Source organism: Gymnoscopelus braueri, assembly GCF_963280865.1.
Source record: "Gymnoscopelus braueri genome assembly, chromosome: 15".
Lineage (NCBI taxonomy): Eukaryota > Metazoa > Chordata > Actinopteri > Myctophiformes > Myctophidae > Gymnoscopelus > Gymnoscopelus braueri.
Genome location: NC_137620.1, coordinates 1,248,289 through 1,264,156, shown reverse-complemented (window position 1 = coordinate 1,264,156; position 15,868 = coordinate 1,248,289). Strand labels below are relative to the sequence as shown.

At 40.6% G+C, this 15,868-nt stretch overlaps 2 protein-coding genes across 2 annotated transcripts in view; one reads left to right on the top strand and one right to left on the bottom strand.

Moving 5' to 3' along the window:
• The window catches only part of LOC308102195 (netrin receptor UNC5D-like), a gene marked incomplete at both ends in the record, with an annotated part of 127,332 nt that overhangs the window by 29,374 nt on the left and 82,090 nt on the right, over nucleotides 1–15,868 (top strand). The gene's annotated exons all lie outside the window — the stretch shown is intronic.
• LOC308101211 (uncharacterized protein) overlaps nucleotides 12,635–15,868 on the bottom strand; it is a 44,152-nt gene continuing 40,918 nt past the window's right edge. The window contains exon 5 of the mRNA XM_080450595.1: nucleotides 12,635–13,732. Within this exon, the coding sequence (XP_080306721.1) occupies nucleotides 13,494–13,732 (239 nt within the window). The 3' untranslated portion in view covers nucleotides 12,635–13,493. The remainder of the gene's footprint in view (nucleotides 13,733–15,868) is intronic.

The following is a 15,868-nucleotide window of genomic DNA, read 5'->3' as shown; positions in this document are numbered from 1 at the left end:
CACAAACTACTGTAAGCCACCTTTGGGGTATTAGGCTATACACAAACTACTGTAAGCCACCTTTGGGGTATTAGGCTATACACAAACTACTGTAAGCCACCTTTGGGGTATTAGGCTAGTATACACAAACTGCTGTAAGCCACCTTTGGGGTATTAGGCTATACACAAACTACTGTAAGCCACCTTTGGGGTATTAGGCTATACACAAACTACTGTAAGCCACCTTTGGGGTATTAGGCTAGTATACACAAACTGCTGTAAGCCACCTTTGGGGTATTAGGTTATACACAAACTACTGTAAGCCACCTTTGGGGTATTAGGTTATACACAAACTGATAGATTGTGGGGTCTACTTTTCTCAAATCACAAACACAGGAAGTACATTTTGGGGTCAATGCATTTTATTAATTGTAGGATATATTTGTTTTAACTGAACGCAGATGTACAAGCTCTTGTGAAGACATGTAGAACATTAAACCAACAGCTACGTATTGGCCACTCTGGATAGTGGACAAAAAGGTAATTTCTGGGCCTTGATAATGGTGCAAACTGGACTATATAAAGGGATATGTTCAGATTAACCACATGAACTCCAGCGTTTCTATTCTGGACATATCAAAATAAGCGAGCAGTCGACACAAATAGGCAAACTACAAGACCAGTATAACATGCACCCCCACAACAGCACATTTTCCTCCAGCCCCATTAACTCACTCACTGCCAATGACGTGTTGACTTGTTTGGGAAAAACACATGCACCATTCTTTACAGTTTGGCTGCACAACTGTTACAACTGGTACATCTTCGTGTTACTGTCTTACTGAGCTTATTGTTGTTTGGATATCATGGAAGACCAATTTCTCGAAAGTCTGAGGTCTCATTATTCCTTGATGTGCTTGATACACACATCCATCCCCAATTGAAAATATAGTGTCAGGTTTTAATTTTGCCTGCAGTCTCCTGCCTGCAGGATATCTGCAAACAATTTCACACAGTGATCTGGGAATTACTGTGGATCAATATGAAGTCCAGAAGATATTTGCACATACATGTACAAGGCCTCAGGTCCAGACGTGATCTGTGGCCGGCTGCTGCATTCATGCAGTCAGGAACTTGCAGAGGCTTGGTGTCCCATCTACCAAAAGTCACTGCACTCACTTACGGTTCCGTCCATCTGGAAAGATTCTACTATAATCCCTGTTCCCAAAAAGGCCTGCTGCAAGGAAAATAATGACTACCGCCCAGTCGCTTTGACTATAATTATATAGTAATGTAAAGTAATATATAATAATGTAATTATGAAGTGTTTTGAGAAAATCATTGTCAGTCTATTGAAGGCAGCGGTTGGTTGTTCATTGGATACTTTTCAGTTTGCTTACAGGAGTAACAGGTGTATAGAGGATACAGTTTTGGCCTTGGATTAATTTCTTTTGAAACACTTGGAAAATAACAAAGCTTATGCGCGCCTTCTTCTTGTAGATTTTAGCTCAGCATTTAATACAATACAGTCACATCTCTTAATTAAGAGGTTGAGGGACCATAATGTCCATCCCCTTATCATCAGGTGGTATTATTCCTTTTTAACTGAACGTACTCAAAGGGTCAGTGTGAATGGTACTTTGTCAGAGCCCAGAACCTTAAGTACTGGAGCACCTCAGGGCTGCGTTAGCTCACCGGTCCTTTTTACTTTGTACACAAATGAGTGTAGAAGTGGGAACCCGAATAATTACATCATAAAATTCTCGGATGATACTGCCATCTTATCCCTACTGGATAAGGATAGAGATTTAGCTGACTATTTTTTAGAGGTACAGAGGTTTGTAAAATGGTGTGATGACAACCACCTTGTTCTTGACGTTAGGAAGACACAGGAGATGGTGTTCGACCCCATGAGCATTGGTGACCACAGGCCCGTGGTCATTCATGACTCGACCATCTCACAGGTTTCTTCATATAAATACTTGGGCATTTTTATTGACAACTCACTAACCTGGAATACACGTGGACAGTCTCTGTAGTAAACTACAATGTTTTACATGGAAAGTTTGAACTTCTGCCTTCTGGTAGAGGGTACAGTGAACCAAAGTGGAAGTATATTGGGTTTAAAAAATCGTTTGTACCAGCATCAACTCAAATGTTGAACGAGGCTCTGAAACAGCACTGACTGAGAGATTTGATTGATCACTATTTGTGCACTTGTGTAATGTTGTGTCCCCCCTCTGGATGTATTTCTACTATGTCTTTTGTCATTGATGTCTTGTGTGTGGCTGCAGCAGGGGTGAAAGCCCAAGACAAATTTCCCTTGTGGACAATAAGGTTTACCTTGACCTTGATGGGACCCCCCCCCCTTCCTACCAGACTACAGAACCCCTTTGAAAAAGCAAGGACTGTCCCTTTTTCTTCCATTCTGGTTGATTTGAGGGCATGTCAGCAGATGACAAGCCAACAGGTGCCTCTAATTAGCCTCTGATTGGCCCTGGTATCACTTGAATGGTTCACAGGGTGCAGAAGGCAGTGTGAAACACTATACGTTGAAAACTAACATGGGCAACCCTCCTGCCATCCCCAAAGTACCAAAATATTATTTACATGTAAAATTGCATTTACTGTTCATGGCACCATTAGGTGTAAAGACCACAAGATCAACATTCCCACCCCAATTGTATAGTTCCAAACCATGTGACTTCAATTCCATGCTTAGGTTCTGTGTTGCTAAATTGCTTAGAGCGTGTGATTGTATTACGGAGATTAGTGGGGTAAGGGCAAAAATATATGCCTCCTCTCAGCATCCAACACTGCTGCTTTTCACTCTGAGTCTGAACAAACATTTTCCACTTCTGTGTCTCTCCTTCTAATCAGTGATTGACACCAGCTGCTGACTGGTGTAAAAATGTAGACCTGTCCACTTAAAGCCCAATCGGGGACATTTTAGTGGGGGAGGGGTGGAAGCGTAGTTGTATTCACCTAGCCTGTGGTGGACATAAATCATCCACCATGAAAATGTGTCCTGGGCTTTATTGTAAAGGCAAAAGCAAATTAACAGGTAGAACACATGAGTCCTGCAACAGATTTTAAAACACAAGTACGGTGTGTAGTCAAAGAGGGCAGGGAGCTCTACTACTATTAGCTGATAAGATGAAAGGGTGTATTATCCCACGTGTGTGACCACCACTGATGAGCTGGTATAGAGACATCTTATTTGCTGGACTCAAACCGACTGTTCATGGCACCATTAGGTGTTAAGACCACAAGATCAACATTCTCACCCCAACTGTATAGTCCCAAACCATGTGCCTTGTCAAGTGGTCCCCAATCAACTGGTGTGTATTCTGAAAAATGTCCCCAAAAGTTGCCTAAACAAACGCTTGTATTCCAGGGAGAGGGGCAAAAAAAGTAGACCTGTCCACTTAAGACCGATTGGGGACACTTTAGTGGGGGGAAGGAAAACAAATCTGGATTTCTTTGCTTTCACTCAATTTAGAAATGCGATTTTGGACTCGAAGTCTGTGTTGATGTCCATAAATGAATCTCTTGCCATAATTAAATTACGCAAACTTTTCTCATTTGCATAATTTGCATACAATATGTACTAATTGGGCCAAAACCAGGAAATATTATATAATATATTTTTGCTTGTAGTGAATTCAGGAAGATGATCATTAATCATTCATCTAGATCCATGTCTAATGTCCATTTAAAAGTGTCACAATATGAATTATTTCAAAAATAAACTCATAATGCCGACCCTGAATGTTGCGTAATACGTAAACAATGTTTTTATGAGCACCTGCCAACATTCTCAATGGCAAATCCTGGACAAATACACTTCGTGCATATCGGACGAAGTGTACTTCTTTCCAATACGTCGTCCTCCAAGATTTTCTGAAAGATGGACCATAGACTGATGGTGCTATATCAGAATATCTGGACATGGCACGTGAGCACCCTACTGGTAGACTCTGGGTGGACTGCCTGGTTTGTCCTACCTTTATTGCACTGCGTTTACTTTGTGCAGAGAGAGGGGGATACTTCCTCCTACAGCAACACTGCCTCAAGCAGATGGTCCTGTACTTCTTTGCTGCTGGGCACCATAAGTATGCATGGTACATCACCTGGTACCTCAAGATGGTGCAAAATCTTCCACATGAGGCCAAGCAGGATCTTTTAGCTGGGGCTCATGTCTGCCGCCACTCTGACGGTGGAACTGCTATACCTGTTGACCAGTTTGGTGAGCAGACTTACATTAAACAAGGGAAAGGAGAAGGTGGTTTGAAAGGCCTCTCAACCAATGAACAACAAGTTGCAGTGTGGATCAATTCCTTATTTGTTCCCATCTTTCCCAGATAGTGGAAGAAATGTACACAAGTCAGGAAAAGGCAGATAATCCAGAGGAGGAATATGCACATGTGGAAGGAAAGGAGAATCAGAGTTGTGGGAAACATGAGGAGAAAGGTGAGAGACACAGAGAGCTGGATCAATGGGATTGTGTTAAAATCATGGAGGAGTTCAAGAAACACTCTCATCCCTTGAAAGATAATCAGAAAGTCCTGTACAACATTGTGAATGGACAGGTGGCTCAAAACTCTGTGAATGCGTAGAATGCTCTTCAGATTGGTGAACAGCAGAGCCATGACTTTGTAGCGTCTCTTCCAGAAGGCTTCCATAACACTATTGAGAAGAGAGTACCATGGAGGTGATGAAGAAAGCCGTCACTGGCAAGGCAGTTTATGACATGGAGGTCCTTTGCTCGACTCTGAGTCGTAGGCATAGCAGTGTGGCATAGATTTGAAAGATGTCTTTGATCATGAGCTCAGCCCTGTTCCACCATCACTGATCGATGAATATGGTTGCCTGAGATAGGGTGCTCTACCACATTGTCTGGCCTGTGGCAGGTACAATTGGGGACATTGCCTCTAGCATTAAATCACGCCTCAACAAAGCCTACACTGCAGTTGGAACTGATGAGATATTTGTCATCTTTGACCATTAAAGTGATGAGCTGTGATGAAGAGCGCATCAAACAAGATGCAGCTATCATGCCTTCTTTGCACATATGACCTCACTGCTGATAAGATCCTGTTGTGAATAACATGGACTGCATCGTAAACCATGAGGAGGCTGACATCACCCTCATTAGCTACATGCTGCAAGCTGCTGGAGCAGGGGCACATACCATACAAATCTTAAGTGATGACACAGATGTATTTGTCCTGTTAGTGTGCTGGGTTTGGAAGGCCAATGTTCATTCTGCAGTGCAATGGGATGGCACCATCCTGAACATAAATGCCACTGTCAGGGCATTGGGCGAGAAATGCCAGGGTCTCCTGGGGATGCATGCCCTGTCAGGATGTGCTGTATCCTACGCCTGTGGAAAGGGCAAGGTATCTGCCCTGAGAGTACTCCTGGGAAGTGGCATGCCTGGTCTGAATACAGTGCATGGGGAACCTAATGCCACTCACAGTGATCTAAAAGATACAGGTACAGAGTTACACTGTTTGGGATGAAGAAGGCCAAGAGTATGAATACTGTTCACTACCAGGTCTATAGACAGAGGGGGAAAAAACACCAGAGCCTCCAACTGATGCTGCACATAATGCATGCTCATCTCCAGGTTATATTGTGTGTGAGGTTCTAAATTAACTTCTGAGATAAGTGTGAGGTTCTAAATTTACTTAATGAATGTATTGCTGTTTCTAGTATTTGGTGATTTATTATTAGCTAATATCATACATTATGTTAATGGTTGGAATGTCACAATCTACATGTTTTTACCTTTCAAATGAGCATGAGTTGTGAAGAAGAACAGACACTACCATTAGCAGAAAAAAGACAACAGTTCTGAGGCAGTTGATTCACCCTCTTGTCCTGCTACATATCACCCTTTAATTTGCACTTAAGTGAAGATGTTTTATTTTTTGTTAATAAAAAAGTTAAATGGTGCTATTGAAAATTATGCTGTTAATGTTATTTTTTTTACTGATCAATGTTGAGAATTCTTTTTACAGTGTGAACTTGTTTAGTGCTTTGGAGACATACTGTGCTGTCAAAAGACACTTTTATTTTGAAAGCAAGACTGAGAGAGACAGTCTTGCTTTCAAAATGCTCATTTGAACATTTTCATGGTGGATGATTGATGTCCACCACAGGCTGGGTGAATACAACTACGCTTCCACCCCTCCCCCACTAAAATGTCCCCGATTGGGCTTTAAGTGGACAGGTCTACATTTTTACACCAGTCAGCAGCTGGTGTCAATCACTGATTAGAAGGAGAGACACTGAAGTGGAAAATGTTTGTTCAGAGTGAAAAGCAGCAGTGTTGGATGCTGAGAGGATTCTTGAAGATGGATGGATGGATGGATGGATGGATGGATGGAATCAAAGATTGAAGCTGGGAAGACTGGACCTTATCAAGCCATCGAGGGGAATGCCACTGGTGCGATAAGTGTTTCTTTTAGTGTGTCTTTGCTTAATTCTACTGCTGTTGCTTATGTATGATGCTGTTACTTATGTGTTTGCTGCTAATGCTGGAACACATATCACTGCTATAATTTATGATGTTTGATTGAAAACACATATAGGCTTAATACAGTTAATGCTCTTGATGAATGTTTATTTTGTTAATATGACCAGATTATGTGAAAGTACTGTGATAGTACATTGATTCATAACTTAATTTTGAGTGATTGAATTTGATTGTTTGTACATTCCCTCTGTTGGCTAAGCCATGTTTCAAGTTTGGGCAGAAGATTCATATACAATCCCAGAAAAGTTGACACATACTGTATGTGACTACATGGAACTTGTATTTGGGGGAGAGATCGCCCTCTTGTCATCAATGAGTAGGCCTCATGTTACCCAAAGTTGTATTTTAACCACAATCCACATCCATGTCAAACTGTCCCTATTTTAGGCTAATGAACAGTAGTTTAAGTAATGAGTCTAGCTGATAATGTTATTTATACAAAGGAAGAACAAGCATCCAAAGAGCAACATACTATTAGCTCAGCAAGTGTAATGTATTTTGAAAAGTGTCCCCAAAAGTTGCCTAACAAACGCAGCTGCATGTGTGCACATTTTTTCATTTTTTTTGTTGTAAGAGGCTTAGCAGAGTGAGTCAGCAGAACCAAGGACGAGTGTTTTTGATGAATCTAACAGGTTAAAAATGGAGTTTGAAGTTATAATGGGTTTGTATAGGAAGGGGGCGTGTCTGATAAAATGATTATCAAATATCTAAATACTAAATCAAGCAACTTAAAAACGGTCTGGGGGGCTCACAAAGGCCTGAGTAGACGATAAAATGACCCAAAGTTTTTTTGAAAGTGAAATATCCCTTTAAGGGCCATTCCCACTGAGCACTATAACTATAAAGATAACTATAACTATATTGTTCACCATTGTATTTTTTTTTAAAGTTGGTGTGAACACTGCCATCCACTTGACTTAAAAAACAAAATTTGAAACTATACTTTTTATAGTTATAGTTATAGTGCTCAGTGGGACTGGCCCTTTAGAGTGGAGGAGAGAGTATCCCAATTAAAAATGTACTTAGTTCACAGGATTAGAAGTAAGGTAGCACCCAAGTATTTCTGTGATTACTTTAACAAGGTTAGTGATACTCACAGGCATTTCACCTACTGATTTTAAGCCATACAAATTTGACAACAATCTGGGAAAAACATCTTTCATATACTCGGCAGCGTTCAGTGGAAAGATTTACCTTCCAGCCTCAAATTGACCAGTTCCTTTCACAAATTATTGTGAAATTTGCATTAAAGAGATGACTGGCCATTAACATTAATTTTAAATGAAGCACTTCAATGTATTTTTTAAAAGCGCAAAAAGAGGGATTTTGTTTAGTTTGTTTTATTTTTGTGTTTTCTGTTACCGTCTTAGTTTTGTATTGGTTAGGTTTTCTGCTAGCTAATTTCTGCCTGGCAACCGGGACACAGGAAGTCAACAGAAATACATTTTATGATTGCAACTTTTCACACTTTCACTAGGGGGCAATGTAGAGCACACACTCCTGAGGTGGTTTGGGGGCGGGGTTATACACAAAACATACACAAAAACCTTGAAAATAAGGACATTTGGGGACAATTGTAATTTTAAGTGCTAAGGCCCTTTTGGAGCATGGGGAATATGATTACAATTAAATATAAGGATTTCCCTTTGGGGACGGTAAATTTCGTCCCCGATTTTCAAGTGGTCCCCAATCAACTGGTGTGTATTCTGAAAAATGTCCCCAAAAGTTGCCTAAACAAACACACACACACACACACACACACACACACACACACACACACACACACACACACACACACACACACACACACACACACACACACACCATCTGTGTGTGGGGGTACAGTATGTGTGTGATGAATGATTCAAATCACACAAATGGAGCTTCGCTGTAGAGCTCCCGTGCTCCTGCGGTCACCAAATAGACAGCTCCTCATGCATGCATTAATGTGACTCCATCTGACAAAGACAACGCTTACAGTAAATAATGCAGAGACAGAACGCAGCTCGCAGGAGAATGGCCACATATTCCCTGCAAGAGCTGGAAGGAGGTGAAAGACTGAGAGGTCATGTATTATATACGCATGTGAAACATTTCACTGATGGAAGTTCAGCTACAGGTTGACTACTAATAGCACATGACGCATTATGATCAGTAGAAACATATTGCATTGCAATCAGTCACTGCTGTTTATTTGACCATATTTCATTTGACTCCGAGAGTGTACAAATGTGTACGTTTGTACACTGAGTCACGATGGATAAATTAACCCTGGGGATCTGTGGAAATGCATTTGGATTCTGAGACACATTTTCGATCGGTCACGGCTGTTTATTTTTCATCTTTCAGTGATTTGCATATCGTCACGCGGCGCCAAAGCATTTGATGCTGAACTAATGTAAACAGAACGCAGTTTGAGATGACAGTACAAGTGCAGTGGACTGCTGTGTAGATGTGTCTACATGCATATGACACTGTTTGACTGTTAGATGTATCTATGCATATGAAATTGTGTGAATGTAGACAGTGGTGGAAAGTAACATTTACTCAAGTATGTACAATTTTGAGGTATTTTTACTGTACTGGAGTACTTCCAATTTTCAATAATTTTACTTCAACTCCACATCTCAGAGGCAAATATTGTACGTTTACTCCACTATAATTATTTGAAAACTTGAGTTACTAGTTACTACTTGAAAATAGCCGATCTACAAGCTCGCAACGCGTCACAAATATTTTCAAATCATTTTTATACATTTTATACTTTGAAATGGGACCTTCTGCATAATGAGTACTTTTAATTTTGGTACTTTAAGTATTATGTTGATGCGAATACGTTTGCACTTTTACTCAAGTCAATTTTGAATACCGGACTTGTACTTGTAACAGACTATTTCTACAATAGGGTATTGATACTTTTACTGAAGTAAAAAAAAAAAGATTACTTCTTCCATCACTGACTGTAGATGTATGCATAATATATAGTGTGACTGTAGATGTATCTATGCATGTGGAATAGCTTGTGACGCTGCTCGCTGTTTGGAGATGATATGACAGTGTTTACAACACACTTCATTACATAAAACAGCTACGCATTGCTCTTCTCAGGAGAAATGTTAACAGACGTGGGAGAGCTTTTTGTCTACATCTATCTTCCATTCTGTCATGTGGGATTTCACTGGACTGTAATGTCGGGGATGCTTGCCTTTTACCATGTTTCTTTTCTTTTCTTTTTCATGTGCTGAAAATCACTCGGTTCCCCAGAGAACCTGTTTTATGCAATAGTCAGTGGTGGACAGTAACGAAGTACATTTACTTGAGTACTGTACTTAAGTTCTTGAGTAAATGTACTTATTACTTTGCACCACTGCACCTATGGCAGAGAGAGAGAATCCTCATTGATTCACAAATGTTGAAGCCAGCATGGTGCCATTTAAAAAGATGTAATTATAGAGACTCTTTTTCATATAGTAGAGGTTCGAGCCGCTGCGTGGCCCTCACACTTACGTCGCACAGCCGATCCCACCAAGTCTGAGTCATGGTGTTGGGGGCTTTGTCAGAGTACCCGTTGTACCTGTCTGTCTGTGTCACTTTTGTGCCCATATATGGAGATATCTGTATCTGTCAGTCCTTGTCCCTTTTTGCCCATATATGTGGAGTTGGAAGTCGGTCGGTCCAATATATGCACATGATCATATATGGGCACAGCGGTCGGATCTGTGGCTCTGGACAACTGGATCCAGCGGCGGACTGGCCATTTGGCGTACCGGGCAAATGCCCGGTGGGCCGCTGGGCCAGTGGGCCGCTGGGCAAAAAAAAAAAGGTCATTTCTGGGTCGCGCGGCCCAATTATTAGTTACGTTAATGTTTGGGCTGGGATGCTTTCCAGCAGGGGCCTCAGTGCGGCTGCAGAGTTCATGTGCAGGGCTGGGCTGAAACAGTGAAACTCTTCCCCCCCCCCCCCCGTTCGGACCAAAATGCCAGGGCTAAATTTCAGTCCCAGTCCGGCCCTGACCGGATCTCATTATCTGTCAGTGCTCAAGCTGGGCAAGACCTGGGATGTTGGTTGTCTAGGAAGTGAAGAACCTGAAACGGTTGAATTTGACGGAAGTACCGCCCAAGGAAATGACGTTGATGCTTTACAAATCTGTTAACATTCTCCGTGAATGAAACGAGTGTTGTGATTGGTCAAAAGAATATTGTTTCCGGGGGAAACGCGTACGACGGAAATCCTACCCACTCAGGACTTCCTAGACACTCGCTGCTTTAGGTCGTGACCAGGCTCTTCTTTTCGCAGATAAGTGAGGCCTGGGACCGAGGCTAGTCAGTGCTTGTCCCTTTAATGTCCATATAAGGAGCTGACTCATTTGTTTGCGGCTGATGCCATGATGACACATTGAGGTTAGACAACAGACTCCATATTTGGGCGTAGCTACATTAGGAACGCCTTATATGGTTATGGCTCTGTCAGAGTGACGTCAGAGGTCCGCCTGCCCTCTGGCTGGCTAGCCCTCTCATTCGCCAATTGTAATATAGGATAGTATAACTTTTAGATAATGTTATTCCTTATCAGTGTGATAAAAAACACTCATTAAACATCACATTAAAGCTCACGGTTAGTGAATAATTAAACTAATTAATTAGGCTTTAAGAAAACAATTTAAGAATCATTTTGAAATTAACGGTACGTTAATTGTCAGGGAGGCGATCGCACACATCGCTCAAAGGAAACTACAAGCGGAGCACAAGACGAAAGACACCTCTGAATAATTAAAGATAAATAATAGTAAAATTGTTTCACAATCATTAGGCCCACATTTACTGCCCCAGTCTGCTTTTAGTAAGTGTGATTAATCATTAAGTTGGCTCTTCCACAGTCATTTGAAGTGATTAAAATGTCATTATTCAGGGATAAACATAGCGTTTCCAGAGACGTAGTGGAGATAAAGCAAAGAGACTGCGAGGGATTAGCCGCTGTTGGGTGGAAACGTTGTATGTCTTAAACTGTCACGTTTAAAGGAATAGTTCACGCAAAAAAATACTTATTTTCTATCAATTACACCCCCCTGGAAGCATTTTCGGAGACTCTGCCGGTCATCAAATTATTGGCTCAGGAATGCGACAAAAACAAACAAATCTCCATAAATTCAAGGCTACATGGGGTGTGTAATTGATAGAGCCATAAATGTTCAGATCACAGATATATGTATCTTTGCCAGACCCAAGGGGTCGGGCTTACATGAGGCTTTGTATCTGTTTCGTCCATACATGGGCAGGGGTCATTTGTCCTCCGGCCCCAGCCAAAAAAAAGTTTGTGACGTCCCCTTTCGTCATACATGGGCAGGGGCCATTTGTCCTACGGCCCCAGCCAAAAAAAAGTTTGTGACGTCCCCTTTCGTCACAAACTATTCATGACATCATGAACTTCAGTTATAAAGTGGTTTGTAGGTGTGTTACATACTAGGACTTCATTTTGGGTCTGGCAGAACCAGGTCTCCTTTTCTTGTTTTATGAATGCATAGGGTGGATTTTTCTTACCAACTGCATTTTCTTAATCCTTGAAGTGTGCATTTTAAGATTATGCCAGGTAACAGACTGAAATAACATTGTTTAACCCTTTCCTATACATATCCTACCCAAACCCGAAAATGGTAAATATTAAAATAGCATAACTGCTGGAGTAAATAACCTACAGAGACAAATTAAGCCATTTTCGATTTGGACCCAAGGAATTCATTAACGTGGTTATTATTAAGATTCAAGCACATCTTGATTCTATTACAGGACAAAAAACAGAGGCAAAAATGGTCCTATCACATCTATATTTCTATTTGTATGAATACTTAGGGTGCATTTTTTTCTTGCCAACTGTTTGTAGTTTAGCTGGACATAGCAGTGCTCATCCTGGGCATACAGTAGTTTAGCTGGACATAGCAGTGCATGATTCTGAACAACGAGGTTGCCTAAATGAGTGACTTGTGGGTTGGCAAATGCACTGAGGTGCATTTACCACAAGGATGGTGTCAAAGAGGAATCTGTGGTGGGTGCTCAAAAACATAGATACATAATGAGGCAAAGACAACAATTCGGATTTCAAAGTATGAGAGATTTTACTCGAGTATAGGAGACAAAACTTACATGTACACATGCAACGGAAACCCTGTCTGATTCAGCTTATGTCATGGCTGACCCTCCCTCAAGTAGGCCTTCCACAACACACGCCCAGGGTGGGGTGAGCCCAAACTAGTGAAGGTATTGAATTAACTTCAATGGGTACTTTGCATAGTCATGAACCTTTTGGTTAACCCAGATTTAACACTTTCTTCATTAACACATGACACGAGAAGACGGCGAGAATAGGGGATCAAAGTGAGTCCCAATACACATTGTTTGCTACTGTGAATTCATGCTAAAAATCTCTTCTTGTCAGATATATATAATATAGAGAGTTCTCTTAAATGAATAACATTAGAGATTCAAATCACCTTGACCATGGGAATCAGTTATAATATGTTCATAAACTGCGTAGTACTTCAATATTGATATTAAATGGGTTCAGAAATATTTTACTCATCAGAGGTTTGCAGAAACATACAATGTCAATGTTTTCCATGGCGGCCAGGCTGCAACGTAATGATACAAGGACCTGCTTTAGTTAAATGACTAAATGTTTACATAAATCACCTGCTGTAGTGCATGGGTTTCCTTCTGTACACCAGTAACGTTCATAACATTGTATCGATAACCTTCTATAAAGCATGACATTCAGTTGGCTAACTGTGGCCTCCATTCCCACAAAGAAAAAGTAGGCTAGGCCTACATCAATCTGTAGATTAACATTGGAATCAAAGTGTGGGGCTCTTGGAAATTAAGAGGTTAAATTATAATGATACATATTAACACTGAAAGCATCATGGCCTGAAAAGGTATATTTTCTTGTACCTTTAAAAATGAATTTAAATGCAAATTGATTACAGATCCTCAAGGAGAGGCTTCTCGTGTTCCTTAAGACCTTGTCTTTGGCTCAGGAGTTTATAGAGTTTATAGAGTTCCCTCATCATCTCCTGAGTGGTGGACTTAGACCTCACATTACTGTAGCCCTCGTTGGTGATGATATCCACTTCGAGGAGTAGATCCAGGATGGGATCCACCGTGGTCACTTTGTCAATCAGGAAACGCCGGTGTTGGTCGACAAAGTGTTTCTCTGAAGCTAAGAGGAATGAACATTGAGTTGTTGGTGAAACTATGTGAGTGAAAAATGTTTAAACATAAAAAAATTTAAAGCCTTTACATACCTCAGTTACTGAAACATCAGGACATGTGTGTTGTGTAAAGGCCTGTCTCACTTTTTGAAGAATTATCTTTAAAATGTATGGTGCAAATGCGTCAAATTAAACTCATTGGAGTTTGAGTGGAGGTCCATCATTACATAATACAACATACTGTATGTTAACATGAAAGGATTTACATGTGTTTTGTGTATCTATAGACTGTACAGTATAGAGCAGCGCTACTCAACCCGCGGCCCCAACGCAGCGTCTTGGCGGCCCCTCATGGTCAAACCAAAACAAATATATATATATATATATATATATATATATATATATATATATATATATATATATATATATATATATATATATATATATATATATATTGTGTCTGTCTGTCTGTCTGTGTGTTTCTATGTGCAGGGCGTTGCTGAAAATGAGCACTTGTGCTCAGCTACTACCCTGGGTAAATAAAGAACCAAAAAAAAAAAAATATATATATATATATATATTTTTTTTTTGTTTTTGTTTTTTTAAGCACAGGATAAAAATATACATTTCCGTTCAAATATATGGGTTGCTACATTTTTTTTCAAAAACAAACATCAATTGTTACAGGTATAATGCATAGTTTTCTATGCATTTCGTTTTTCAACTTATTTTTTTCGGCTGCGCGCCCGCCCAGGGTAGGTGTCCCTTATTTCAATCTCTGGGAGTTGGCAACCCTAACCTTGCCATACCTTAGCTTTTGCTGAACTGATGCCACTGGACATACACACAAAATAAACAGGTACAGTGAAAAGAATATGATGTCAAAATGTACATTTTCTTATAACAATAACAATGCGTAGTGTGTGTTACAAAATCGAAAAATCCAAAATAGGACCGTCATTTTTAGTTTGCGGCCCCTTGGACTTTTGGTATTTTGCTGAGTGGCCCCTGAGCCATCTTAAGTTGAGTAGCCCTGGCTTAGAGTGACAGAGACTCCACCTAGGACCATTTAGAGAAGGCTTGTATAGCAGCCAATGCCACAGAGGCAGTGCAGTTCCCAGACCCTGAGGACAGTGACACAGCCCAGGAGGAGGCAGAGTATGACGATGATGACGGCACACTGGTCTCAGAGGAAGAAAAGGCTCCTGTGGTTGCAGTCACTCCACTAGTACAGCCTAAGATGAGCACCTTGGAGGAGCTGTTTGCAGAGGAGGAGCAAGAGCTACGCACCATCCAGCCAAACAGGGTGGCCACCACTCAGAGTGTTCGCCAAGAGATTATTCTTTACAGAAACCTACCTCCAGTCTCTATGGCAGAAGACCCTGTCCTGTGGTGGTGGGGAAAGAGAGACACCCTGCCCCTGCTAGCTGAATTGTCTAACAGCTACCTTTGTGTTCAAGCCTCCTCCACCCCCTCAGAGAGGGTGTTCTCCACTGCTGGTGATACCATCAGCCTGGAACGATCCAGGCTCATGCCTGACAAGGCAGACATGCTAATCTTTCTTCAGAAAAACACCTAGAGCTGTGCTTTTATTATTTTCTTTATTTTATTTTATTTAGAGTTCATTTGGAAGGAAGGAATTTATTGTATTGCTGCTGCTTATGTATTATTTTTCTATTGTCATAGTTAAAATTATATTGAAACCAGGGGATCTGTGTATTTTCTGTTTTAAAAAAACAGTAGCATTGTTTATTTAAGGCTTTCTTGTTCAAAATCAAGCAGTAACTCACTGAGTCTAAGAGCTGTCAATATTTTTTGCTTTTTGTTTTGGAAAGCATTTATATGTTATTATTTATTTCCTTTGTTGTTGAATATAAGTCTATTTGTTGGACATTTAATGCTGCTGATTTCTTTTCAAATGAATGTCAAGAAATATACTGTATATTAGAGATGCGCGGATGGCCTCTCACGTCACCCGAATCCGCATGTACAAATTAATTATCCGCCCGTTATCAGCAATAATTATATTATCCAATAATATAATAATTATATTATCCAATTTAAATATCCGCACCAACCGTTTTGTCAAAATATTATTATTTTCTGGTATTCCCCGTTTTAGTATTAGTTGTGCAATGCGATCA